At 49.1% G+C, this 27854-nt stretch overlaps 1 protein-coding gene across 1 annotated transcript in view; it reads left to right on the top strand.

Annotated features, from left to right (window-relative positions):
* LOC140729257 (multifunctional procollagen lysine hydroxylase and glycosyltransferase LH3-like) overlaps positions 1-27854 on the top strand; it is a 91201-nt gene that overhangs the window by 59376 nt on the left and 3971 nt on the right. The window contains exons 8-18 of the mRNA XM_073048835.1: positions 145-246; positions 1718-1849; positions 5636-5757; positions 6231-6335; positions 11800-11925; positions 15057-15198; positions 15562-15675; positions 16317-16382; positions 17936-18040; positions 18859-19005; positions 21366-21491. Of these exons, the coding sequence (XP_072904936.1) occupies positions 145-246; positions 1718-1849; positions 5636-5757; positions 6231-6335; positions 11800-11925; positions 15057-15198; positions 15562-15675; positions 16317-16382; positions 17936-18040; positions 18859-19005; positions 21366-21491 (1287 nt within the window). The remainder of the gene's footprint in view (positions 1-144; positions 247-1717; positions 1850-5635; positions 5758-6230; positions 6336-11799; positions 11926-15056; positions 15199-15561; positions 15676-16316; positions 16383-17935; positions 18041-18858; positions 19006-21365; positions 21492-27854) is intronic.

Raw genomic sequence — 27854 nt, 5'->3', positions numbered from 1 at the left:
CGAAATGGGAATGGGACCACCCTATCTTGACCCTAACCTTGCTGCAGCACCTACAGTGTCCCGAGCCTTGTCCCCTGCCCTTCCCCGAATGTCCTTTTGCTGACACTCCGCAGGGACTGAATTGTGAAATGTTTTCTCACTCAGCTCCAGCTCAGTTATCTGGGAAACTATATTCCCAATGCCTGGACACACGAGACTGGATGCGGGATCTGCGACGAAGACATGTTGGACTTTTCGGAGCTGCAGGTAAAGCGCACAGTTGTGAGTCAGCGTGCAAGGGATTGTGTGCGTGTGTGTGTGCATTTGTTCTGCCCCTCCACTTTCAGTCTTTTCCTCTGTCATTTGCTCTGTTTGTTCTAGGAGTATCAGTATTTAAATGGGTTACCCAGGGAGTGTGTCAGTATGTACGGGGGGTCCCGGGGGAGTGTGTCAGTATGTACAGGGGGTCTCGGGGGAGTGTGTCAGTATGTACGGGGGGTCCCTGGGGAGTGTGTCAGTATGTACGGGGGGTCCCGGGGGAGTGTGTCAGTACGTACGGGGGGTCCCGGGGGAGTGTGTCAGTACGTACGGGGGGTCCCGGGGGAGTGTGTCAGTATGTACGGGGGGTCCCGGGCTGTGTGCCTGTATTTACAGGGGGTCCCGGGGGAGTGTGTCAGTATGTACAGGGGGTCCCGGGCTGTGTGCCTGTATTTACAGGGGGTCCCGGGGGAGTGTGTCAGTATTTACAGGGGGTCCCGGGGGGAGTGTGTCAGTATGTACAGGGGGTCCCGGGGGAGTGTGTCAGTATGTACAGGGGGTCTCGGGGGAGTGTGTCAGTATTTCCAGGGGGTCCCGGGGAGTGTGTCAGTATTTACAGGGGGTCCCGGGGGGAGTGTGTCAGTATGTACAGGGGGTCCCGGGGGAGTGTGTCAGTATGTACAGGGGGTCTCGGGGGAGTGTGTCAGTATGTACAGGGGGTCCCGGGGGAGTGTGTCAGTATGTACAGGGGGTCTCGGGGGAGTGTGTCAGTATGTACAGGGGGTCCCGGGCTGTGTGCCTGTATTTACAGGGGGTCTCGGGGGAGTGTGTCAGTATGTACAGGGTGTCCCGGGGGAGTGTGTCAGTATGTACAGGGGGTCTCGGGGGAGTGTGTCAGTATGTACAGGGGGTCCTGGGGGAGTGTGTGTTTGTTTATAGGGAGTCCTGGGGAGTGTGCCAGTGTTTTCAGGGGGTCCCGGGCTGTGTGCCTGTATTTACAGGGGGTCCCGGGGGGAGTGTGTCAGTATGTACAGGGGGTCTCGGGGGAGTGTGTCAGTATGTACAGGGGGTCCTGGGGGAGTGTGTGTTTGTTTATAGGGAGTCCTGGAGAGTGTGCCAGTGTTTTCAGGGGGTCCCGGGGGAGTGTGTCAGTATGTACAGGGGGTCCCGGGGGAGTGTGTCAGTATGTACAGGGGGTCCCGGGGGGAGTGTGTCAGTATGTACAGGGGGTCCCGGGGGGAGTGTGTCAGTATGTACAGGGGGTCTCGGGGGAGTGTGTCAGTATGTACAGGGGGTCCCGGGGGAGTGTGTGTTTGTTTATAGGGAGTCCTGGGGAGTGTGGCAGTGTTTTCAGGGGGTCCCGGGCTGTGTGCCTGTATTTACAGGGTGTCCTGGGCTGTGTGCCAGGGGGTGCAGTGAGTCTGTGGGTGTAGGATTGATGAAATTCTCTGTGCTTGACCCTGGTGTTGCCCTCCCACAGGATGAGGACTACCCTCATGTGACGATTGGTGTCTTCATCCTCCAGCCAACCCCCTTCTTCCGGGAATTCTTGGAGCGTCTCGTTACTCTGGATTACCCACACAACCAGCTCAGCCTCTTCATTTACAATCGGGTAGGTGGCCACCGTTTGCAGCCCATCCCTAACCGGCCGGGGTGGGGGTCAACCCCTCCACTCCTTCAGCTATTGAAATATATTTGATTCTGAAATGCATGCCACTCCCCAAGCAAGATTTTTTTAGAAAACGTAGGAGACAGAAATAAAGAAGTCAAGTTTGTTGTCATTTAGCTATGTAGAGGTATGTAACCCAGGGAGTATGTCTGTATTTACAGGGGGTCCCAGGGAAACGAGACCATGTTTCTCTAATCCACAGTGTAAAGCACAATAGTACTCGGAACGCATCATAATTTATGAAGCGACAGATACATCACATGTAAATAACAAACTAAAGTGAATTAATATTAAATACGGTAAGGTACGGAACAGTGACACTTCGAATGCGATGTGGCAGGGAGGTCAGAAGCCTAATGGCCTGAGCGAAAACTGTTTCCCATCCTGACCGTTCTTGTTTTCATACATCGGAGTCTCCTGCCTGATGGTTGAAAGTCAGAGGATGCTGAAGAGATGAGTGGAACCCTTGATACTACTAAGGGTCCTGTGTACACAGCGCTCCTGATAAATGTCCCCGATGCCCCAGTGGATGGTTGGGAGACCCCGATGATCCTCAGCCGTTCTCACGGTCCTTTGTGGGGATTTCCGGTCTGATGCTCGGCTGCTCCCGTACCAGATGGAGAAGCAACTTGTCAGGATGCTCACAATGGTGCTCCTGTAAAATTCGGTTAAGATGGTGGGGGGGTGGGTTTGGTGGAGTCTTGCTTGTCTCAATCTCCTCAGGAAGTGAGGGGCTTCTGTGCTTTCTTATTCAGAGAGGAACCAGATGAGGTCGTCTGTGATGTGAACTCCCAGGAACTTGGTGCACTGAACTTTCTCTGCGGAGGAGTCATGTATTTGCAGAGGGGGTTGGTTCATCTGCACGTTCCTAGGTTGCTCTGCTCACACCAAATAATTGAATTTGTTATCGAAGTACCTATATGACATCATACACTACTGAACCCCTCTCTCTGGGGCTCATTACAGACTCGGCCTGTTGGCTAACTCTGCTAAAGTCCCGTGAGAAGGTCACCCTTCATTAGCAATATACGTCTAGGGTCAGTGTGATTTAGGGTTCAACCAAACAGGAAAGTTGGGATGTTTCAGGAGGGACATGAATTGTGAATGCTGTGTAAATACTGTCCCAGGCAAGGTTAGTGTTCTCCAGGAAATGACAGATCTTACACCGGCAAAAATTGTGAAGAAAGTATACTTACCAATATTTCAACTTTAATAATCGATTAACAGGAAAAAGAAAAGGAGAATAAAAGGGGCCCCAATCCAATGTGCACATAAACGTTGGAGCTCGTTTCTGGAGTAGTCAGGTGTATCACTTTACTCACGCGCAGAACCCATGTTCTGCATGAGGGACACCAGTCACAGTTCGAACTTCCCTCGAAGACCATCTTGAACAAACTGGATAACCCAGGAGTATTGGCCCTTCCTCCTTGGAACCATTCGTCTGCACAAAGCATTTCTTAGAACGGGGACTCCCCTTCAAACGGCATTCGGCAGGCCTCTTCCCCTGTGCCCCGCTCTGCAGCTCCTGTCAAAAGATCGAGACCAGACTATCCTTCAGAAATCCCATCCCGCCCAGCTCTCTGGAATCTTCCATGGCATCCCACTGGGTGGAAAGTCACAACACGTACCCAGACTGTCCTGATTGGCTGACAGAACATTCCTAAGTTGAGCAACATGGCTCCTTATCTCCTTAGACGAAGCCAAAACCATCTTACGGAAAACTGCTAAAACAAAAATACCTCACAGCATATAGCAGTAGAAATCTTAACCAGGGCATTACATTCTCCTCCCAACAAAAACAGTCATATCCCCACGACTGGAACTTTTTAAACCATTATTGATAGCACAGTGTTCAGATGAAAAAGGAGGAATTTGCACCTTCTCAGAAGCAGCTCTGAACACTACCCTGAGATACATTTTCTTCCAGGCATTCACATGAAAATAAAGACGTTCAATAGAACTTAGGAAAAGCTACACATAAATGTATACCCAGCATTCCCTAAAGGTGCACTTGCAGGTTGAGTCAGTGGTAAATGCAGAGTTAGCATTTATTTCGTGAGGAGTAGAATGTAATAGTACAGGTTCAGAACCACCAAACGCTCCGCATCCATTAACCCTCTAATTTCTGAAGTCATTCTTGTGTACCTCCTCTGGACCCTCTACAATGGCAGCACATTGCTTCTTAGATAGGGGCCCAAATCTGCTCTCAGTGTTCCCAGGAGTAGCCTGAGCAACGTCTGAGAAATCCTCAACATTACATCCTTGCTTTTATATTCAAGGTCTTTAGCGAATCCTGCACGAGGGCTCTTGTCCCTTTGCACCTCTGATTTCTGACTCCGTTCCCCATTTAGAAAATAGTCCGTGCCTTTATTCCTTCTACCAGAGTGCATGACCACACACTTCCCGACACTGCATTCCATCTGTCACTTTGATCGTTCTTCTGCAGACACCCTGCTGGGTATCATCTGCAAATGTGGCTACAAGGCCGTCAATCTCATCATCTGGATCATTAGCATCTCACGTAAAAAGTAGCGGTCCCGACACAGACTCTATTGTGGACTGAGAGTGGGAAGGGGGCAGGGAGAGGGGAATCATGGTTGGGAAAAGGGGAAGGGAGAGGGGAGGGAGCGGGAAGGACCAGAGAGACATTCTGTAATGATCATTAAACCAGTTCTTTGGAATCAAATGACCTTGCCTGGTGTCTCAAGGCTGGGTGTGTCTGCACCTGTGCCAACACCTCCCCCCCCACACCCCCCACCATCCCTGACACTCCTCTGCCACCTGCCCCGCACCCCTCCCACGGTGCTCCACGCTCACCATTCCCAACATCCTTTGCTCCCACCAGACTTTAAAATTCGCTTTCCATTCCATGTTGACAAACACAGTACTGTGCAAATATCTTGGGTACCCTAGCTATATATGAACCTAAGACTTTTGCACAGTACTGTATAATTTAAAAAAATATACAAGCTGTGCAAAAGAAGAACAAAAAAACGTAGTGAGGTAGTGTTCGTGCATTCAGTGTCCATTCAGAAATCGGATGGCGGAGGGGAAGAAACGGCTCCTGAAGTGTTGAGTGTGTGTCTTGAGACTCCTGTACCTCCTTCCTGATGGTAGCAATGAGAAGAGGACGGGTCCAGGTCAGGTCCTTAATGATAGCTGCCACCTTCTAGGGGCAGTGTGTTTTGAAGATGTCCTGTGTGCAGGGGAAGCTAGTACCCATGATGGAGCTGACTGAGTTTACGGTTTTTTCTCATCCTGTGTGGTGGCCCCTCCACACCAAATGGCGATGCAACTTGCCCCCTTCCCCTCCTTCAACTCCCTCCTGGTTCTAATCTTACCCAGACGCGAGGGGACTGATTCACAGTGGCACATTGTTGGAATGTGAGGGGGAGCTGTACCCGGGGAGAGGGGGGGGGGAGCCACGTGGTCCAAGGGAGAACTTGTAAACTCCACACGCAGACGGCACCGGAAGCCCAGGATGGGAGTTGGGAACTCCTGCCGGGATTCTCAAGCCATGATGACAGACGTGATGCCCTGTTTCCCTGATTCCAAAAATTGGACAATTCAGCTCGTTGCCCACAAGGCTACGGGAGAGGCTGAGGTGGGAGATGAAGGGCCTCGCGGTTCCTCGTCCCGCTGGGAGCCTCTCGGGCTTTGGTGAGCGTCAGGGAATGTGACGAGTCTGGGCCAGTGGACAGAGGGGTAAATTTCTGCTCTGTAAAACAGGAGGTTTACCACGAGAAACACATCCAGGAGTTCTGGGAGAAATACAGGGAGGACTTCTACACGGTCAAGGTCGTGGGGCCCGAGGAGGAGATGACGGAGGGAGAGGCCCGGGACATGGGACTGTGAGTATGGCCACAGAGTGGAGGGGCATGGGGGGTGGGGGTGGGTTTGGTGTGCGGTGGCAAGGGAGGGGCAGGGATAGAAGGAGGTGGGGAGGGGAAGAAGTGGAGCATGGGTGGAGATAGGAGAGGTGGGGAGCGTTTTTGAGGGTGAGGTGAAGAGGGCTTTTAGGGAGCAGTATGGAAGCTTTTGAGGGAGAGGAGGGGATGGTTTTGGGGGAGAGGTGGAGAGGGTTTTGAGGGAGAGGAGAGAAGCGTTTCTGAGGGAGGGGGAGGGCTTGGGGAGAGGTGGGGAGGGTTTTGAGGAGAGGATTTTGAGGGACGAGAATGAGGAATGGGTGATGGAGGAGGGAGAGGGGATCTGGTTGTACAGGAGATGAGTGTCATGAGGTAGAGCTGACCTCAACTTTTCCCAGGTGGGATTGGGGAGCTGGATTCCCAGGCGGAATGCTAATACTGTGTCCTGTTGTTCATAGCCACATGTGCCGACAGAACCCAGACTGTGACTACTACCTCAACCTGGACTCGGACGTGGCCCTCACCAACCCCGAGACCCTGAGGATCCTCATTGAGCACAACAGGTATCCCTCCTCTCACCTTCCATCCTAAACCCCCCCCCCCCATATCCTTCACTCTCCCTCTCCTCCCGTCCTTCATCCTCCTCTCCTCCCTTCCTAAATGCCCCCCTCCTCCTATCCTAAAGCTCCCCTCCTCCCATCCTAAACCCCCCCTCTCCTCTCGTCCTTCATCCTTCATCCCCCTCTCCTCGTGTCCTAAACCCCCCTCTCCTCCCATCCTAAACTCCCCTCCCCTCGCCCTCCCGTCGTTCTCCCTCTCCCACTCCCATCTTTCTCCCCCTCCCACTCCTGTCCATCTGCCCCTCGCTCTCCCCCTCCCGTCCATCTGCCCCTCGCCCTCCCGTTCTTCTCCACCTCTCCCCCACCCTCTCGTCCCCTTTCCTCCCTTCAGGCCCTCCTTGCTGACCTACACACTGGGATCTTGCTGTGCACCACATTTGGCCATTGTTCCTACAAGTAGCTCCTCTTCAAACTGGGCTTTGGGGATGGGGGGGCACATTACCGACGCCGGCACTCTGCAGCTCCCCACTTTGGACACCACATCAGGAGGGAGATTACCTCAGCACCCCAGGAGTGTTTGGCCCCTCGAGCCAGGGCTAGGCGCTCTGAAACGGGTCTCCTGCTGTCTCCTCCCAACAGGGACAGGCATTCAGAGGCAGAAGCGCATACGCACACACATTCATATTCGCTCTCTCGCGCTCACGCAGACACACACATGTACATACACACAAAGATGCACGTGCGCGTGCACACACACACACACACACACACACACACACACACACACACACACACACACACACACACACACACACACACACACACACACACACACACACACACACACACACACACACACGCTGTCAGGCACACCTACACACCTACTCCTACCTTCATTATTTTCCAACAGTATCTTAGGCTGATTTTAGTCCTAGTCTTGAGTCAGGCCACAGTCCTCTTTCAGTGGATTTACCCTTCCCTTCCCATCTGCCCATCACCCACACAGTCTCCCCCCCCCCCCCCCCCCCCGTGCCTGGGCTGTCCTCCCCGATTTACCCTCCCAGTCGCAGCGCTGCACTTGTCCCTCCCCTCCCTCCTATCGCTCTTAGTGTTCCCACCCATTACTACTGCCCGCAGAAAGATTGACAGCATCCAGAACAAATCAGCCGTTTGATAGGTACCCCCATTCCTACTCCGTCCACCGCTGACATAGTGTGTCCCTTCTACAGGACACACGGCAGTAACTCACCAAGACTCCTTAGACAGCAGCTTCCAAAAGCATCACCTCTACCAGCTGGAAAGATGAGGGCAGAAAAAGCACAAGGAAACCCTCCCACCCCCCCCATAGAAGCCCTCCAAGCCCTCTACAAACCGTTCTGACTTGGAACAAATAAATATAGCTAGGATGCGTAAGGCTTTTGCACAGTATTGTGCTTGTCAACGTGGAGCAGAGAGTGAGTTTGTATATCTGGCCGGAGCAAAGGGTGTTGGGAATAGTGATGATGGACAGGGAAGGAATGTCAGGGCGGGGGAGAACGTGGGTGCAGACACACCCAGCCCTGAGACACCAGGCAAGATCATTTGCTTCCAAACAATTGGATTATTGATCATTACAGAATGTCTCTCTGGTGCTTCCCACTCCCTTCCCCTTCTCCCTTCCCTTTTTCCCAGTCATGATTCACCTCTCCCTGCCCCCCTTCCCACTCTCAGTCCGCAATAGAGACCCAGATCAGAATTAGGTTTATCATCACTCACACATGTCATGAAATTTGCTTGTGTTTTTAAAAATTTTTTTTTATTGGTTTTTCAAAACATTTTACAAAATTAAAAACCCCAAATCCCAATGAGGAGCATTAATACAGTGCAGGATTAAGCATACAATAACAATATGCTACAAAGGAAGAGAATTTTACAAAAAAGCACCTAAATTAAAGACAAGTAAGCTTAGTGTCCTCCCCAAACCCCACAACACAAGAAAAAAACAACAACAACTCCAGACCAACCAGAACACAATATAGAGAGTATAAGTCCGGACAGTCAAACTCCCAGAGTGTAAATACACTTAGCAACAGAGGATAATAATGCCTACTACCAGAAAAAAAAAGGGAGCTGAAAGCAAGGGACCGAAAAGAAGAAAAAAAAGAAAAAAAAACCCTAGTCAAGAGGAAGGTTATGAAAGTACTCGATAAAAGGTCCCCAGACCTTATGGAACTTTAGATCCGAATTGAGAACTGAATAATGAATTTTTTCGAGGTCCAAGCAGGCCATAATGTCGTTAAGCCATTGCGCATGAGTGGGCGGGGCAACATCTCTCCATCTAAGGAGGATCAAGCGTCTCACCAGGAGAGAGGCAAAGGATAGTATTCGGCATTTGGTCGGACCCAGACATAAATCTGTCTCGCCCCAAAAACCGAACAGAGCAATTAAGGGGTTAGGTTCTAGGTGCTGATTCAGAATACCCGATAATGTAGTGAAGACATCTTTCCAGAATTTCTCCAAGCTAGGACAGAACCAGTACATGTGGATGAGAGAGGCCACGCCCCTCTTGCATTTATCACAGAGTGGACTAATGCCAGGGTAGAATCGAGATAGTTTAGATTTAGACATATGGGCTCTATGAACAATCTTAAACTGTAAGAGGCAATGGCGAGCACAAAGGGAGGTTGAGTTAACCGATTTGAGAACTGAGTCCCAGCTCTCCTCGGATAAGGAGATATTTAAATCCTGCTCCCAGGCCATTTTAATTTTATCCACAGGGGCCCGTCGTAAGGCTGCTAGTTTATCTCTGATAATTGAAATTAAACCTTTACCTAGTGGATTAATAAAATTTGCTTGTTTTTGTGGTAGCTGTACAGTGTAATACATAAAATTACTACAGTACTATGCAAAAGTCTTAGGCACCCTGGCCCATCTCATCCATCCCGAAAACCATTTAAACTCCCATGGACCTGCACTGGGACCATAGCCCTTCATACCCCTACCATCCATGTACCCATCCAAACGTCTCTTAAACACTGAAATCAAGCTCGCATTCACCACTCATGCCAGCACCTCGGTCCACACTCTCACCACCCTCTGAGTGAAGACGTTTCCCCTCAGGTTCCCCTTAAACTTCTCACCTTTCACCCTTAACCCATGACCTCTGGTTGTAGTCCCACCCAACCTCAATGGAGAAAGCTTGCTTGCATTTACCCTATCTACATCCCTCTGTCAAATCTCCTCTCACTCTTCTCTGTTCTAGACAATACAGTCCTAACCAGTTCAATCATTCCTTATAACTCAGGTCCCCCAGACCCTGCAACATCCTGGTAAATTTACTCTGCACTTTCAACCTTGTTTGCATTTTTTCCTGTAGACCAAAACTGTACTCGGTATATTGATTTATGAAGGCCAATGTGTCAAAAGCTTTCTTTATGACCCTATTTACCTATGATGCCCCTTTCAACAAATTATGTTTCCAGATCTGTTTGTTCTACCGTACTCCTCAGTGCCCAACTTCTCACGGTTTAAGACCTTCCGTGGTTGGTTCTATCAAAGTGCAAAACCTCCTACTTGTCTTCATTAAATTCCATTTGTCATTTTTCAGCCGATTTTTCCAGCAGGTCCCTCTGCAAGCCATGATAGCCTTCCTCAGTGTCCACCACACCCCCAATCGTGGTGTCATCCACAAATTTGCTGATCCAGTTAACCACATTATCATCCAGATCAGTGATATAGATGGCAAGCAACAAAGGAGCCAGCCAGCATCGATCCATGTGGCCACCACTGGTCTCAAACCTCCGGACAGAGAGATCACCATCTACTATCACTCTCTGGCTTCGCTCACAAAGCCCATGTCTAATCCAATGTACTACCTCATTCATCTCGAATGCCAAGCGACTGAACCTTCCTAACCAACCTCCCACGCGGAACCTCGTCAAATATCCATACAGACAACATCCACGGCCTTGCCTTCATCCACTTTCCTTATAACTTCCTCGAAAAACTCTGTGAGATTGTTTAGACATGACCTACCAAGCATGAAGCCATTCTGACTATCATTGATCAGTCCATGTCTATCCAAATACTTGTATATCTGATCCCTAAGGATACCTTCCGATAACTTTCCCAGAGCTGATGTCAGACTCACATGGCTGTGGTGGGCAGTTCACCTAGGAGAAGGAAAGCTTTGATCTCAAACCTCCACTGCCATGTGGCTGTACCCACTCATGGGTAAGGCTTCTGGAGTAAACCCCGAGGGGAAAAATCTCGAGCTGGAGTCCCTAAAGCAGTCCTACGTTGAGTTCAACACTGGCAACTCCTGCAACGCAGCTGATGCCAAGCTGTATCGGTCTCTGCCGTTCCTTTGGATTAATCAGTTGTGTGGGAAGGGGTGCCTGCTGTATGGACAATGGCTTTCTCTCCATATTGTTCTACCCTGGCTTGCGTATGCCATAGACCGCTGGGAGAAAACATCCATGCTCGACCCCAACCAACCATCATAGGAGCAGAATTAAGCCATTCAAGTCTGTCCAGAAGTATTTGTCTAAGTTAAGTGTGTATAACAAATAAAATAAACACTGTCTACACTACTTTGTTAGACTATAGGACCATAAGGTGAGGGAGCAGAGCTGGGCCATTTGGCCCATCGAGTCTGCTCTGCCATTTTCATCATGGCTGATCCAATTTTCCTCTCAGCCCCAATCTCCTGCCTTCTCCCTCTATCCCTTCATGCCCTGGCTAATCAAGAAACTGTCAATCTTTGCCTTAAATACGTTCAATGACTTGGCAATGAATTCCACAGACTCGTCACCTTCTGGCTAAGGAAGTTCCTTCTCATCTCTGTTCTGAATGGATAACCCCCCCCCCCCCCCCCCCATTCTGAGGCTGTGTCCTTTGGTCTTAGACTCCCCACTATAAGGAAAATCCTCCCCACATCCACTCTTTTGGGACATATTTTCAACATTCGATGGGTTTCAATGAGTTCACCCCCTCGTTTTTCTGAATTTCAGTGAGTACAGGCCCAGAGCCATCAAATGCCTCGCATCCTTGGAATCCCTTTTGCGAACCTCCTTTGAACCCTCTCCAATGTCAGCACATCCTTTCTTAGGTGAGGGGCCCAAAACTGCTCTCAATACTCCGAGTGAGGCCTCGCCAGTGCTTTGTAGCTGGAATTGCCTCCTCCTCGGTAGGAACCCACTGCTTAAATAGTGATTGCAGATAGCTAGACCTCATCATGGAGACTGAACAGTGAAGCGGACTTGTCTTTGTGTAGGTTCACCCTCCCCGAAGTGAGGATATTTATAGATCATTATATCAGGTAGAGCTTGCAGTCTTCTCGTAGGTTTGGGGCTTATGGCCCACAGACTCGATACTATCCCACCTCTTCCTGCCCTGAGTCCCGATGGTGGGAATTGGTCCCAGCTCCCCCCCTCCCCTCCATCGACACCGGAGTGAGCTTCTCCCTTCTCTTGCCACCGTGCTGCAGGAATGTGATTGCCCCCATGATGAGTCGCCACGGCAAGCTTTGGTCCAACTTCTGGGGTGCAATCAACTCTGAGGGATACTACAGCCGCTCAGAGGACTACATCGACATAGTCCAGCTCAAGAGAGTGTGAGTAACCTGGCCTGCAGCAATCATACTGGCAGCTCTCAGCAGGTCGGGTGACATCTGCGGGGAGAGAAACTCTTAATGCTTTGAGTCAGAGATCTGTCGTCAGCAGCTGCACCAAACAGGAACTACTGTAGGTGGTACCCACTCTCGCTGGAAGACACGGCTGTACTTCCCATTTTTCAGGTCGGTGTGTTGTACACAGTATAGACTCTTTTAGGAAACACTGAGGACTGTGGTGTAGTGTGGTTTTTAATTAGACACTGGACTACCTGTAATCTTCTGTTTGAATAAACTCTAGACTGGTGTAGTGTGTTGTTTAAATAGACTCTAGACTGGTGTAGTGTGTTGTTTAAATAGACTCTAGACTGGTGTAGTGTGTTGTTTAAATAAACTCTAGACTGGTGTAGTGTGTTGTTTAAATAGACTCTAGACTGGTGTAGTGTGTTGTTTAAATAGACTCTAGACTGGTGTAGTGTGTTGTTTAAATAGACTCTAGACTGGTGTAGTGTGTTGTTTAAATAGACTCTAGACTGGTGTAGTGTGTTGTTTAAATAGACTCTAGACTGGTGTAGTGTGTTGTTTAAATAGACTCTAGACTCGTGTAGTGTGCTGTTTAAATAGACTCTAGACTCGTGTAGTGTGCTGTTTAAATAGACTAGACGTGTAGTGTGCTGTTTAAATAGACTCTAGACTGGTGTAGTGTGCTGTTTAAATAGACTGTAGACTGGTGTAGTGTGTTGTTTAGAGTCTAGACTGGTGTAGTGTGTTGTTTAAATAAACTCTGTAGACTGGTGTAGTGTGTTGTTTAAATAGACTCTAGACTGGTGTAGTGTGCTGTTTAAATAGACTGTAGACTGGTGTAGTGTGTTGTTTAGAGTCTAGACTGGTGTAGTGTGTTGTTTAAATAAACTCTGTAGACTGGTGTAGTGTGTTGTTTAAATAAACTCTGTAGACTGGTGTAGTGTGTTGTTTAAATAGACTCTAGACTCGTGTAGTGTGCTGTTTAAATAGACTGTAGACTGGTGTAGTGTGTTGTTTAGAGTCTAGACTGGTGTAGTGTGTTGTTTAAATAAACTCTGTAGACTGGTGTAGTGTGTTGTTTAAATAAACTCTGTAGACTGGTGTAGTGTGTTGTTTAAATAGACTCTAGACTCGTGTAGTGTGCTGTTTAAATAGACTAGACGTGTAGTGTGCTGTTTAAATAGACTGTAGACTGGTGTAGTGTGTTGTTTAGAGTCTAGACTGGTGTAGTGTGTTGTTTAAATAAACTCTGTAGACTGGTGTAGTGTGTTGTTTAAATAAACTCTGTAGACTGGTGTAGTGTGTTGTTTAAATAGACTCTAGACTGGTGTGTGCTGTTTAAATAGACTGTAGACTGGTGTAGTGTGTTGTTTAGAGTCTAGACTGGTGTAGTGTGTTGTTTAAATAAACTCTGTAGACTGGTGTAGTGTGTTGTTTAAATGGACTCTAGACTGGTGTAGTGTGCTGTTTAAATAGACTGTAGACTGGTGTAGTGTGTTGTTTAAATGGACTCTAGACTGGTGTAGTGTGCTGTTTAAATAGACTGTAGACTGGTGTAGTGTGTTGTTTAAATAAACTCTAGACTGGTGTAGTGTGTTGTTTAAATGGACTCTAGACTGGTGTAGTGTGCTGTTTAAATAGACTGTAGACTGGTGTAGTGTGTTGTTTAAATAAACTCTAGACTGGTGTAGTGTGTTGTTTAAATAAACTCTGTAGACTGGTGTAGTGTGTTGTTTAAATGGACTCTAGACTGGTGTAGTGTTGTTTAAATAGACTGTAGACTGGTGTAGTGTTGTTTAAATAGAGTCTAGACTGGTGTGTGTTGTTTAAATAAACTCTGTAGACTGGTGTAGTGTGTTGTTTAAATAAACTCTGTAGACTGGTGTAGTGTGTTGTTTAAATAGACTCTAGACTGGTGTAGTGCTGTTTAAATAGACTGTAGACTGGTGTAGTGTTGTTTAAATAGAGTCTAGACTGGTGTAGTGTGTTTAAATAGACTAGACTGGTGTAGTGTGCTGTTTAAATAGACTGTAGACTGGTGTAGTGTGTTGTTTAGAGTCTAGACTGGTGTGTGTTGTTTAAATAAACTCTAGACTGGTGTAGTGTGTTGTTTAAATAGACTCTAGACTGGTGTAGTGTGTTGTTTAACTAGACTGTAGACTGGTGTAGTGTTTAAATAGACTCTGTAGGTTTGTAATTTTGTAGTTTTGTAATAAATTTTAATAGATTCTGCAGACTGTTTGGTGCAGTATGTTTAAGTAGATTTTATAGACTGGTATACTATGCCATTTAAATCAGTCCTGTGGACTGTTTGGTGCAGTGTTCTAATTTACTATATTGTGTAGACTCATAATACATTTTAAATGGATCTTATAGTCAGCTCAGTGTGCTGTGCTGTTTAAAAAGATTCGTCGGCTCTTCAATAGATATTGGAGAGATTCTAATTCTGTCCAGGATTACCTCAGGCAATGAGAACTGAATCAATTGGATGATGAAGGGTGTTTGACTCAAGATATTAACTGTTTCTTTCACCTCTGATGCTGTCGACTTGCTAAGTACTCGAAGCACTCGTTTTTATTTCGGGTTTCCAGCGACTGCGGAATCAGCTTTGTGCTCCTGGTGGAAACGGGGGGTGGTGGGGGTCTGGCCAGTCATCTGTGATTGGCTATGGGATCTCCTTGCTGGAGCTCATTGGTCACTGCTGTGACCACCTGATCAGTGAGTTTGAACTCATTTAAGGGTGGCAGTTAGTGTAACGCTTTACAGCCATCGGTGAGCTGGGTTCAATTCCCACCGCTGTCTGTAAGGAGTTTGTATGTTCTCCCTGCGACTGTGTACAGCCTAAAGATGTTTAGGTTAATAAGTAATCGGTCGTTGGGTGGAGCGGGCTCCTTTGGCCGAAAAGCCTGTTACTGTGCTGTATCTCTGGATAAATACCGTCAGCCGGCGGTACCTTCACCAAGGGAAGAAGGGGAGGGGCCGAAGGAACTGGGAGTTCGGGGGTGGGGGTGGAAGTATAGCATGTGTTGGATAGGCTGAATGGGGCCCTGTGGTGAATATATGGAACTTGGATGTGTTTCTGAGTGACCTGTGCCTCCTTCCCCTCGTAGAGGTATCTGGAATGTTCCGTACATCTCGCAGGTCTACCTGATCAAAGGCGAAATCCTGCGCACTCAGCTGAGGCATAAGAACATGTTCACCCGCCTGCAGATGGACCCCGACATGATCTTCTGCAAGAATATCCGCGAAAAGGTTAGGGAGGGGGTGCAGGATAATTAGAGAGTCAATGGGATGGGGCAGGGTGTTGGCGGGAGACAGTTTAGGGAGGATGGGTGGACATGGGTTGGGGGGAATGGAGGTGAATCCCATTGGCCAGTGGCACTGAGGTGGGAGCAGCCCCCATTGGCTGGTTCTGCTGAGGTGGAATCTGACCCACTTCCCTGTGAAAATAATTCCACTGGGCAGCAAGCCTGATCTGATATAGCTCCCTCATTGGCCAGTTGCGCAGAGGGAGGAACCACCCTATTGGGCGGTGGCTGTGATTGGGCGATACCAGCTGCATTGTAGGCACGTGTCTGTGGCCTCATTGGCTAATAGATCCATTTCTGGTTCCAGGGAATATTCATGTACGTTACCAACATGGACGACTTTGGACACCTCGTGTCAACGACCAACTACAACACCAGCCACCTGCACAATGACTTGTGGCAAATCTTCTCAAACCCAGAGGTGAAAGAGCGTAATCTTCTCCACTGAGCTGTACAGGGGAGAGAGTGGAACAGTGGGATTAGTTTGGGGACTGATACAGGTCTGTGGGGGAGAGAGTGGGACAGTGGGATTAGTTTGGGGACTGATACAGGTCTGTGGGGGAGAGAGTGGGACAGTGGGATTAGTTTGGGGACTGATACAGGGCTGTGGGGAGAGAGTGGGACTGGGATTAGTTTGGGGACTGATACAGGTCTGTGGGGAGAGAGTGGGACAGTGGGATTAGTTTGGGGACTGATACAGGTCTGTGGGGAGAGTGGGACAGTGGGATTAGTTTGGGGACTGATACAGGTCTGTGGGGAGAGAGTGGGACAGTGGGATTAGTTTGGGGACTGATACAGGTCTGTGGGGAGAGAGTGGGACAGTGGGATTAGTTTGGGGACTGATACAGGTCTGTGGGGAGAGTGGGACAGTGGGATTAGTTTGGAGACTGATACAGGTCTGTGGGGAGAGAGTGGGATAGTGGGATTAGTTTGGAGATTGATACAGGGCTGTGGGATTGTTGTGTGTTTTACATGGGGTCACAGACTGGACCTGCTGTAAGAGCCCTGCTTAGTTACCATGGTGCCTTCTTTTGATTTCCCCTCGCCGTTTTCTCATGGTAGGACTGGCGTGACAAGTACATTCACGAAAACTACTCACAGATCTTCACCGACGACATCGTGCAACAGGTCAGTGAAAACAAATACTGCTGCAGATGCACAACCGGTCAGACAGCGTGTGTAGAGAGGGAAACACGGCAGGTTATTGATCCATCCGAGCTGTGTGGAGCTCATCAGTTTGTGGATTTAATCACTGACAATGTCTCGTTGTCCAAGCCTACTGCTCTCTAGGAACACCGGTCATTAGAGCTATGAAGAAGGCGATTGGCATGTTTGCCCTCATACACCTCCTGTACCTCATAACGTGGCCAGTTTGTGGTCTTCTGCTGCTGTAGCCCATCCACTGTGAGCTTCGACATGTGCATTCAGAGATGCTCTTCTGCACACCACTGTTCTAACGTGCAGTTATTTGCCTTCCTGTCAGCTTGACCCAGTCTGGCCTTTCCCCTCTGACCTCTCTCGTTAGCTAGGGATTTGCCCACTCAACTGCCGCTCACTAGATGTTTTTTGCTTATTGATCCATACTGTGTAAACTCTAGTGACTGTTGTGCATGATAATCCCAGGAAGTCGACAGTTCAGAGTTACTCAAACCACCCCATCTGGCACCAGCAATCATCCCACAGTCAAAGTCACTTCGATCACATTTCTTCCCCATTCTGATGTTTGATCTGAACAACAACTGAACCTCTTGACCATGTCTGCATGCTTTTATGCATGGAGTTACTGTCACATGATTGGCTGATTAGATATTTGCATTAACGAGCAGGTGTCCCTAATAAAGTGACCACTGAGCACAGAATGGGGCATAGAATATGAGATTTGGAGCATTATGTTTCATTGTTAGAAAATGCTGCTCAGACCGTACTATGATCAGCACACTATAAGGAGATGTGATAGCACTGGAGAGTCGAGAAGGGACTCATGGGGATGTTGCCTCTAATAATTGGAATCACTGTTACATAGCTGTCAGTGATTATTCTGAGCTGGGGAGAGAATGCATAGTAGACATACTTCACTTCCTCCTGCCTTACCATCCCTCCACCCTCTTCCCTCTTCCCCCTCTTTCCCTCTTTCTCCCCTCCCCTTTCTCCCTTTCCCTCTTCCCTTCCTCCTTTCCCTCGTCCCTCCCCATCACCTCCCCCTCACACCCACCCCCTCACCACCTTCCCCCCACCTCCCCACCCACCTTCCCCCTTCCCTTTTACCCTCCCCTTTCACCCCTCACCTCACCCCCTCACCTTCCCCCTCCCCAACCTACCCTTCCCCCTACACCCTACCCGCCTACCGTACCAGATTCCACTACCCCCCTTCCCCCTTATCCCCTCCTGCAGTGAGGGTGTGAGGGGCCCGTTTCTGTGCTGACTGACAGATGGTGGGTCTGGGGCTGCTCTTTACTGGAGATGAGCTGCACTGTGTGACGTGGCCTTCATACCTGTCTCTCCAGTATAGCGTTTCATCTGGCTCATATTACATCCAGATTACAATTGGAGCTTGTAATGAACCATTATGAAACAAATCCGTTTGGCCACGAAGGTGTTTTAACTAGGGTGGAGCTTGAAGACCAATGTGCCGTGTTTGCGGGCGGTGGTTTGTGGTTACTGATATTTCCCTCTTCCCCCAGCCGTGCCCCGATGTGTACTGGTTCCCCGTCCTCAGCGAGGAAGCGTGCGATCATCTGGTTCAGGAGCTGGAACATTACGGCCAGTGGTCTGGGGGTAAGCATGAGGTAAGGCACCGGCTGAGACCGGTTCCCCACCGCACTGTCTCGCGGCAGCTGGGTCTGCATCGTTCACCAAATCCAATCTGTGGTTACGTTAGGCCTGTGGTCTCCAGGGCAGCAAGGTTTCACCAAGACCATCTCTGGTTACCAGGACTGCCGATCACACCAGGCCCATCTATGGTTATCAGGGCAACTGGTCATGTCAGGCCCTTCCATGGTTACCAGGGCAACGGGTCACGCTAGGCTCATCCGTGGTGATCAAGGCAACACAGTCACCCCGGACCTGTATGTAGTTACTAAGGTGACGAGATCATTGCCAGGCCTGTCCATGTTACTAGGCCATGAGGGCAATAGCCATAACAACACATGTGTTCCCATTGCTCTGGAACCAGCTCACCCTAGTTCAGTCCAGCAGGCCTGTCCTCTTTCCTGAGGCTAGAATGTCACGCTCTGCAACTTTCCCCGTCCGTTCCTGTCACTAGAGCAATGCGTCAGCCGTTTCGGTTGCCCTGGCAATGTCACAAACCATCGCAGCCAACGTTGCCTTGCTCCCCATTCTCTGTCGACACCATTGTTCCCTTGTGGCCAGGTTTTCCCAATGGAAGGGCCTCCAATCCCGTGGGAGAGGTCCGGTAGCCCAGAAGTAGCCCTGGGTTGCAGGGATGACCAGTTTCTTCACTGGGGGCCCTGGCTTCAGACTCACTGGAGGGGTGGTGGGTTGTTGTTTTCCACGTGGGAGCTTTCTGTGCCCTGATCGGTGTGTGTGGGGGTAGCTGGGCCCTCTGGCTTCGATGTACTTAAAGTGAGCACTGCTCTGGTCTCAGGACACCCGACTCAGCGGAGGCTACGAGAACGTCCCAACGGTGGACATCCACATGAAGCAGGTGAACTTCGAGCGGGAGTGGCTGAAGTTCCTGAGGGAGTACATCGCTCCCGTCACCGAGAAGCTCTACCCCGGATACTACACTAAGGTACCCATGGGGAGGGGATGGGCTGCTGAAGAGAGGGCGAGAAGCGGGTGGAGGGGCAAGCTGTGTCTGAAAGTGGCAGGGGTGGGGGGGCTGACGGAGAGTGTTATGTCTTGTAACTTCAAAACATTAAACTAATTCAAAGGAAGAGATGGGAGTCTGACTTTGTGTTTGCTTTGAGCAAGGTGCCCACGTATCACATGGTATGGTAATGATGTGTGCAGTTCACTTGTCTATACTGTTGGAAACCATGTTTTTTATAAGATTTGTACTGTTTAACAAACTCATGTATTTTTCTCAGTATGTCACGGTTTGGCCCTGCTTACTGGCAGAAAGTGGTATAGCAGTTACACGCATTTTTCACTGGCTAAGTGTTAGCTCGTTTGATATACAGTCGGCCCTCCTTATCCGCGAGTTCCACCAACCGCGAATCGAGAAAACCTGGAAGTGCTCTTCCAGCACTTGTGGTTTGAGCATGTATAGACTTTTTTTCCTGTCATTGTTCCCTAAACAATGCAGTATAACAACTATTTTACATAGCATTTACATTGTATTAGGTATTATAAGTAATCTAGAGATACTATAAAGTACACGGGAGGATGTAGGTAGGTTATCGTGGATCAGGATTGAAAAAAAATCAGAAGTTCTCTTTCTAAGTAAGTCGGAACAGGTACATCCGGTATTATTTAGCATCAGTTAGTCAAATGTTTGTCTTAGTATATAGTATATATTTTACCTTTCTATGCATATAAAACACTTAAGAACGTATGTTTCAGCGCCGGGCTCGGGAACAGAAGTTCCCGAGTTCAGTCCAGTGACAGATCGCTGTGGAGTGCGTTCTCCATCCGTGCCTGGTTGATGTCGAGGATCAAAAACCCAAAACCCAATAATTAAATCACTGCGTTGCTTAGTAATAATTGTAGCTTTCATCAGGGCAGGGCCTTTCTCACTTTATCCTTTAAAATTGTTCCGATCATTAACCGACATAGCCTCACGCTTTTCCAATGACCGATGGCGTTTCACCTCTTTCCGATCGGTTTATTATTTCCACTTTATTTTCAATCGTGATCGTGATTATTTTCGCAAACAGAAACACTGCGGATTCAGAGCTCGGCTGCCGGGTCCTAATGCCCACCGCACTGAGACAGGTTAAATAAGGCCTGGGGTTCCGCTGGGTCCCAATGTCCACCGCACCGAGACAGGTTAAATAAGGCCTGGGGTTCCGCTGGGTCCCAATGTCCACCGCACCGAGACAGGTTAAATAAGGCCTGGGGTTCCGCTGGGTCCCAATGTCCACCGCACCGAGACAGGTTAAATAAGGCCTGGGGTTCCGCTGGGTCCCAATGTCCACCGCACTGAGACAGGTTAAATAAGGCCTGGGGTTCCGCTGGGTCCCAATGTCCACCGCACCGAGACAGGTTAAATAAGGCCTGGGGTTCCGATGGGTCCCAATGTCCACCGCACCGAGACAGGTTAAATAAGGCCTGGGGTTCCGCTGGGTCCCAATGTCCACCGCACTGAGACAGGTTAAATAAGGTCTGGGGTTCCGCTGGGTCCCAATGTCCACTAGATTGAGACAGGTTGAATAAGGGACTTGAGCATCTGTGTTTTTTGTATCCGCGAGGGATCCCGGAACCAATCCGTCGCGGATAAGGAAGGCAGACTGTAATTGTTTTTAATTATGTATCCTATTAGCTAGTTTATTCCTATCTAAGGAATTTTCCTTACTATCAGTTATGGATTTTTCAGAGGTGCTATCTTTATTCCTTTTGTCTTGGCAACCGTTCACCTCTCAGCATCATTTCACAGCTCTTTGTACGTTTGTTTCTACTTTGAAATCTTAGAATTAAGACTACTCGTCATTACTGACTCACGGAAGAATCAAAAGGATCAGAAAATACGCAGAAATCCGACAATACATATAACCCAAAATGAATTATTTTAACAAATAAAGAATGCTAAATGAGCAATATATTTACAATATTACTCAATATTACATAAATATTAAATACACAACAGGCAGTATCCCAGGATCGTGTGGGGTTAGAAGGGAGTCGCTCTTGAGTTCTTGACTATGGTGACAGTTAAAAGGTCGTGTAGAATATTTTGTAGAACAGTTTTCACCCTTTAGCCCGTGATGTTGTGCCAAACTTTTCAACTACTCAAATAGGCACTTGGATGAAAGGAAAAAATGGAGGTTTTATGTGTGATGGAAGAGTTTGAGTTTGTTGAAAGAATGGCATTCCGTACAGGTCCATCGTGGGCTATGTAAACCTATCTCATGGTAGTCCTTGTGTAGTCGAGGCAGCCGCAGTGTGTGTTGTCGGGGGAGACCCGTCTCACTCCTTGTGTCTTCTCCACAGGCGGAAGCGGTCATGAACTTCATGGTCCGTTATCGTCCCGACGAACAGCCCTCCTTGCGACCCCATCACGACTCCTCCACCTTCACCATCAACATCGCCCTCAACACCAAAGGTGTCGACTATGAGGTAGGTGTCAGGACCCCTGCCCTCCCTCCTTCCCTCCGCGCACATCGCCTGAACGAGACATTGCTCCCCCCTTGGCGGTCCCTACCTCAGGGTGAGTCGTGTTCCCTGGCGCTTCGCGCGCAGTTGGCGGAGTCTCGCTGTGTAACTGCTCCACCTCAGCCGAAGCCTTGGGCAGGGGTGAGGGACCAGCCTCCCACCCTATCCCTGGCCATTCCTCCTTTTCTCCCTTAATCCCACCGGTAACCCTTCCAATAAATTTCCCAGCCGTCAGACCATATGGTGTGGGAGTAGAATTAACCCATTCAAGTCTGCTCCACCATCTGATCACTTACCCTATTGCCTCCCTTCTCCCTGTAACCTTTGATATCCTGACCTGTCAACCACTGCTTTAAATATTCCCAATGACTTGGCCTCCACAGCTGCCTGTGGCAATGAATTCCACAGATTCACCACCGTCTTATTATCTCTGTTCTGTTCGGAGGAAACATCCTCTCCATGTCCATTCTATCCGACCCTTGCGGATATCCGCCAGGGAAAGTGGTCACGTTCCAGAGTACGGGAGTGTGCTTTCTGGTCCCTGCTGTCGGCCTCCTCCCCAGTTCCCGGTCATCTGTGGTCCAACGCTTAACCAAATTCCCAGCCTCCTGTGCCACGACCTTCTGTCCAATTCCCAAATTCCCATTTCAGTTCCGCTCCCTATTCCGTCACCTCCTCCAGGTACTGTCCTGGGCCTCCTTCACTGCAGGATGAGCCTAGATGAAGAGCACTTCATATCCCTCTCTGGGTTGTCTGCATCCCGATGGCATAAACATTGAATGCTCCAGGTTCAAGTATCCTGCTCTCCCTCTTTTCCCCATTCTCTCTCCCCCTGATCTTCCCAGTTCCTTCCACACCCTCCCCAAAACTCTTCCATCTGAACATCACCGTCACACTCCTCCCACTGGGTCCCCTCCCCACACTGTTCCCATCTGCCCTCCCCATCTCCCTTGTTTGGTTCCCTGCTCCACCTTCCTCTCCCAACAGATCCCCCCGTCTGTAGACCTTTGTCACCACCACCCCTCACCTCCAAGCCTCTATCGCTGTTCCCTGTCTCCCCTCCTCTATCTGCCTTTCACCCTTCATTACCTGATCCACCTATCACCTCCCAGCCTCTATTCCCACTCTCCCCTCCTCCACCTACCCATCACTCCCCTTCACCTGGATCCACCTATCACCTCCCAGCCTCTATTCCCACTCTCCCCACCTCCCATCCTCACCAAGATTCACCCATCACCTCCCAGCCTCCATCACCTTTCCCACTCTCCCCTCCTCCATCTCCCCACCCAGATTCACCCATCACCTCCCAGCCTCCATCACCTTTCCCACTCTCCCCTCCTCCATCTCCCCACCCGGATCCACCCATCGCCTCCCAGCCTCTGTCACTATTCCCATCCCCTCACCTCTTCATACCCAGTGTCTCCCAATCTGAATCTCCTTAATTCTTCTAAGACAACAGAGGCCAACACAGACAAAAAAAAAATTGGAGGAACACGTGTCGGGCAGCATCTGTGGTGGGAAATAGACAGTCGATATTTCGGGGTAAGACCCTTCATCCAGTCCAGGTAAAGGGTCCCAACCCGAAACGTCGACTGTCCCATTTCTGTCCACAGGTGCTGTCCAACCTGTTGTGTTCCTCCAACGATTTGTCTTTCCCTCCCCGATGAGTGGGATTGCCTTCCCAGAGGGAGGTAGTTCCCAGGATGTGGACATGTCTGACCGTACCAACCTATATTGCCCATCCATAGTCGCCTCAGTACTGAGGAAGTGGTTGGGCCTGGAGTCACCTCGAGGCCAGACCAAGTAAGGAGATATGTGGGCAGACACTTCAATAGGCAAGGCCTAGAACAGGGGTTCTCAACCTGGCATGTACAGATCCCTTGGTTAATGGCAGGGTCCATGGCATAAAAATGGTTAGAACTGTGGTCCAAAAGCAATACAGTCCTAATGCAGACAAATGGGATTGGTGTAAACGGGAAAGAGGTCGGCATAAACGTGATGGGTCAAAGGGCCTAATTCTGTACTGTCAAAGTCAGTGACGATTATATTGGAGGGCAGGATCTCTGCCCTTGTTGCAGAAGTGAGCTTTCTCTCCCTCGCTGGGACAGAGAGCCTGTCTAAGATGCCAAAGTGCAGTTGTGTGGTCTGTAGTTTGATGGGTTCTGGATCAAGGGCTCTTTGGGCTTCTGCTGTTGCTTGCATGGTGGGGGTGGTAGCTGTTGGTGCTTTTACTGGCGTGGGGGGGTTGTTGCTTTTACTGCTGTTTGTGCGAAGGATGGGGAGGAGGCTTCGATGTTTCTATCATTCATTGTATCATTCTTGTTTAGTGGATGTCTGCGAAGAGTAAGAATTTCAGGTTGTACACTGTATACATTCTCTGATATTAAAATGAACCTTTGAACGGTTGCATAGAAGTTAGCACAGTCACTTTACATAGCCAGCAAGCGCTGAACAGGGTTCGATTCCCACTGCCGTCTGTAAGGAGTTTGTACGTCCTCCCTGTGACCACGTGGGTTTTCTCCTCCCACAGTCCAAATACGTATGGTCAAGGTTAGTGAGTTGTGGGCAGGCTGTATTGGCGCCAGAAACATTGCCTTGTGGCAAAGACTGCTGATGATACAAGGTTAGGTGGAGGTAGAATGGCTACAGAAGGATTTAGACAGATGAGGAGAATGGGCAAAGAAATGGCAGATGGAATTCAGTGTCAGGAAGTGCATGATCATGCTCTTTGGTAGAAGGAATAAAAGGATAGATAGTTTTCTAAATGGAGAGAAAATTAAATTTCTGAGGTGCAAAGGGAGCTGGGAATTCTCGTGCAGGATTCCCTGAAGGTTAATTTGCAGACTGAGTAGGTGGCAAGGAAGGCCTATGTTCGTGACACTTCTCACGCTTTGAATTTTTTCAATGATTTTAAGTTCCCTGGCCCCCACCGCCTTATTTTCACCATGGACGTCTAGTCCCTATATACCTCCATCCCCCACCCAGACAGTCTCAAAGCTCTTCGCTTCTTTTTGGATTCCAGACCTAACCAATTCCCCTCTACCACCACTCTCCTCTGTCTAGCGGAATTAGTTCTTACTTTCAATAATTTCTCCTTTGGCTCCTCCCACTTCCTCCAAACCAAGGGTGTAGCCATGGGCACCCGTATGGGTGCCAGTTATGCCTGTCTTTTTGTTGGCTTTGTGGAACAGTCCATGTTCCAAGTCTATACGGTATCCGTCCCTCTCTTTTCCTTTGCTACATCGACGACTGCATTGGCGCTGCCTCCTGCATGCATGCTGAGCTCGTCGACTTCATTAACTTTGCCTCCAACTTTCACCCTGCCGTCAAATTTACCTGGTCCATTTCCAACACCTCCCTCCCCTTTCTTGATCTTTCTGTCTCCATCTCTGGAGATGGCTTATCTACTAATTTCTACTATAAGCCTACAGACTCTCACAGTTATCTGGACTATTCCTCTTCCCACCCTGTCTCCTGCAAAAATGCTATCCCCTTCTCACAATTCCTCCGTCTCCACCGCATCTGCTCTCAGGATGAGGCTTTTCATTCCAGGACGAAGGAGATGTCTTCCTTTTTTAAACAAAGGGGCTTCCCTTCTTCCACCATCAACTCTGCTCTCAAACGCATCTCTCCCATTTCCCACACATCTGCCCTCACCCCATCCGCCCGCCACCCCACTCGGGATAGGGTTCCCCTTGACGTCACCTACCACCCCACCAGCCTCCAGGTCCAACATATAATTATCCGTAACTTCCTCCACCTCCAACAGGATCCCACTACCAAGCACATCTTTCCCTCCCCCCCTCTTTCTGCTTTCCGCAGGGATCTCCCTCCTGGTACTTATCGTTGTAAGCGGAACAAATGCTACACCTGCCCTTACACTTCCTCCCTCACCACCATTCAGGGCCCCAGACAGTCCTTCCAGGTGAGGCGACACTTCACCTGTGAGTCGGCTGGTGTGGTATACTGCGTCCGGTGCTCCCGGTGTGGCCTTTTATATATTGGTGAGACCCGACGCAGACTGGGAGACCGTTTCGCTGAACACCTACGCTTGGTCTGCCAGAGAAAGCAGGATCTCCCAGTGGCCACACATTTTAATTCCACGTCCCATTCCCATTCTGATATGTCTATCCATGGCTTCCTCTACTGTCAAAATGAATCCAAACTCAGGTTGGAGGAACAACATCTTATATACCGGCTGGGTAGCCTCCAACCTGATGGCATGAACATTGACTTCTCTAACTTCCGTTAATGCCCCTCCTCCCCTTCTTACCCCAACCCTGACATATTTAGTTGTTTGCCTGTTCTCCATCTCCCTCTGGTGCTTCCCACCCCCCCCCCCCCCCCTTTCTCCCGAGGCCTCCCATCCCATGATCCTTTCCCTTCTCCAGCTCGGTATCACTTTCGCCAATCACCTTTCCAGCTCTTAGCTTCATCCCTCCCCCTCCGGTCTTCTCCTATCATTTCGCACTTCCCCCTCCCCCCACTACTTTCAAATCTCTTACTATCTTTCCTTTCAGTTAGTCCTGACAAAGGGTCTCGGCCGGAAACGTCGACAGTGCTTCTCCCTATAGATGCTGCCTGGCCTGCTGTGTTCCACCAGCATTTTGTGTGTGTTGCTTGAATTTCCAGCATCTGCAGATTTCCTCATGAAGGCAAATGTGATGTTGGCATTCATTTCAAGAGGACTAGAATATAAGAGCACGGATGTAATGTTGAGGGTTTATAAAGCACTGGAGAGGCCTCACTCGGAGTGTTGTGAGCAGTTTTGGGTCCCTTGTCTAAGAAAGGATGTGCTGACATTGGAGAGGGTTCAAAGGAGGTTCAGAAAAATGATTCTGGGATTGAATGGCTTGTCATATGAAGAGAATTTGATGGCTCTGGGCCTGTATTCACTGGAATTCAGAAAAATGAGGGGTAACCTCACTGAAATCTATCGAATGTTGAAAGGCCATGACAGAGTGGATGTGGAGAGGATGTTTCCTATAGTGGGAGAGTCTACTATCAGAGGACACAGCCTTAGAATAGAGGGGCATCCTTTTAGAACAGAGACCAGGATGAATTTTATTTAGCCAGAGAATGGTGTATCTGTGGAATTCGTTGCCACCGGCAGCTGTGGAGGCCGTGTCACTGGGTGTATTTAAGGCAGAGGTTGATCGATTCTTGGTTAGTCAGGGCATGAAGGGATACAGGGAGAAGTCAGGAGATTGGGGCTGAGAGGGAAATGGTCATGATGAAATGGCAGAGCAGACTCGATGTGTCAAATGACCTAATTTTGCTCCTATATCTTAATGGTCTTGTGGACACTTGCAGGCTGCCTAGCACAATCCTCGCTCATTTATTTTGATAGAAACAATGCATTTTGCTGTATGCTTCGATGTACATGTGACAGTCAAAGCTTATTTTTACCTTTATTTCTCTCCCTGAAATGCAACCATCCTTGGTTACCAAAAACTCACTTGAACTTGGATGTGTCTCTTTATTTGTATTTGAATATCTCCCCACCCCTGAGGTGAGATTCGAACCGATGTCACCGCAGAGTTTCCAGCTGCCAGCCCAGGAGCCCAGACCAAGAGATAGAGAGATTCTGAAGTGTTCGGCAGGTCAGGCCTGACCAAAGAGTCTTGGCCCAAAATGTCAACTGTCCATTTCTCCCACAGGGATCCATTGCACAAGTTGATTGGGTGGTTTGTTGGCCTTCATCGGTCAGGGGATTGAGTTCAGGAGCTACGAGGTGATGCTGAAGCTTTACTGGAGAACAGGGTTAATGGCAGGGTTCTTCGCAGTGTGGACAAACAGAGGGATCTTGGAGTCCAGATCGCTCAAAGTTCCAGTGCCAATTGATAGGGTATTTGAGGAGGCATGTGCAGGCCTTTGTCAGTCAGAGGATTGAATTCAAGAGGTAATGTTACAGCTCTATGGTTAGACTACGCTTGGGGTATTGTATTTAGTTCTTGGCAGCTCAGTATAGGAAGGATGTGGAAACTTTAGAGAGGTTACAGAGGAGATTTACCAGGATGCTGCCTGGATTAGAAAGAATTTCTTATGAGTAATGGTTGAGTGAGTTAGGGCTTTTCTCTTTGGAGTGAAAGAGAATGAGAGGCCTACATAGCGTTGACAGCCAGCACCTTTCTCCCCAGGGTGGCAATGACTAATATCAGAAGGTATGAGGGGATTTTCGATTAATCTTGGCATAGGCTAAAAAGTCAGCACAACATGGTCGACCAAAGGGCCTGTCCTGTGCTGCCTGGCCCGCTGAGTTCCTCCCGTGAATGTGTGTGCATCTGTGTGTTTATTGCCGGGCTATGGAGGGCTGCTCACTCCGCT

This window comes from Hemitrygon akajei, chromosome 6, assembly GCF_048418815.1.
Source record: "Hemitrygon akajei chromosome 6, sHemAka1.3, whole genome shotgun sequence".
NCBI lineage: Eukaryota > Metazoa > Chordata > Chondrichthyes > Myliobatiformes > Dasyatidae > Hemitrygon > Hemitrygon akajei.
This window is presented reverse-complemented; position numbering and strand designations above follow the sequence as displayed.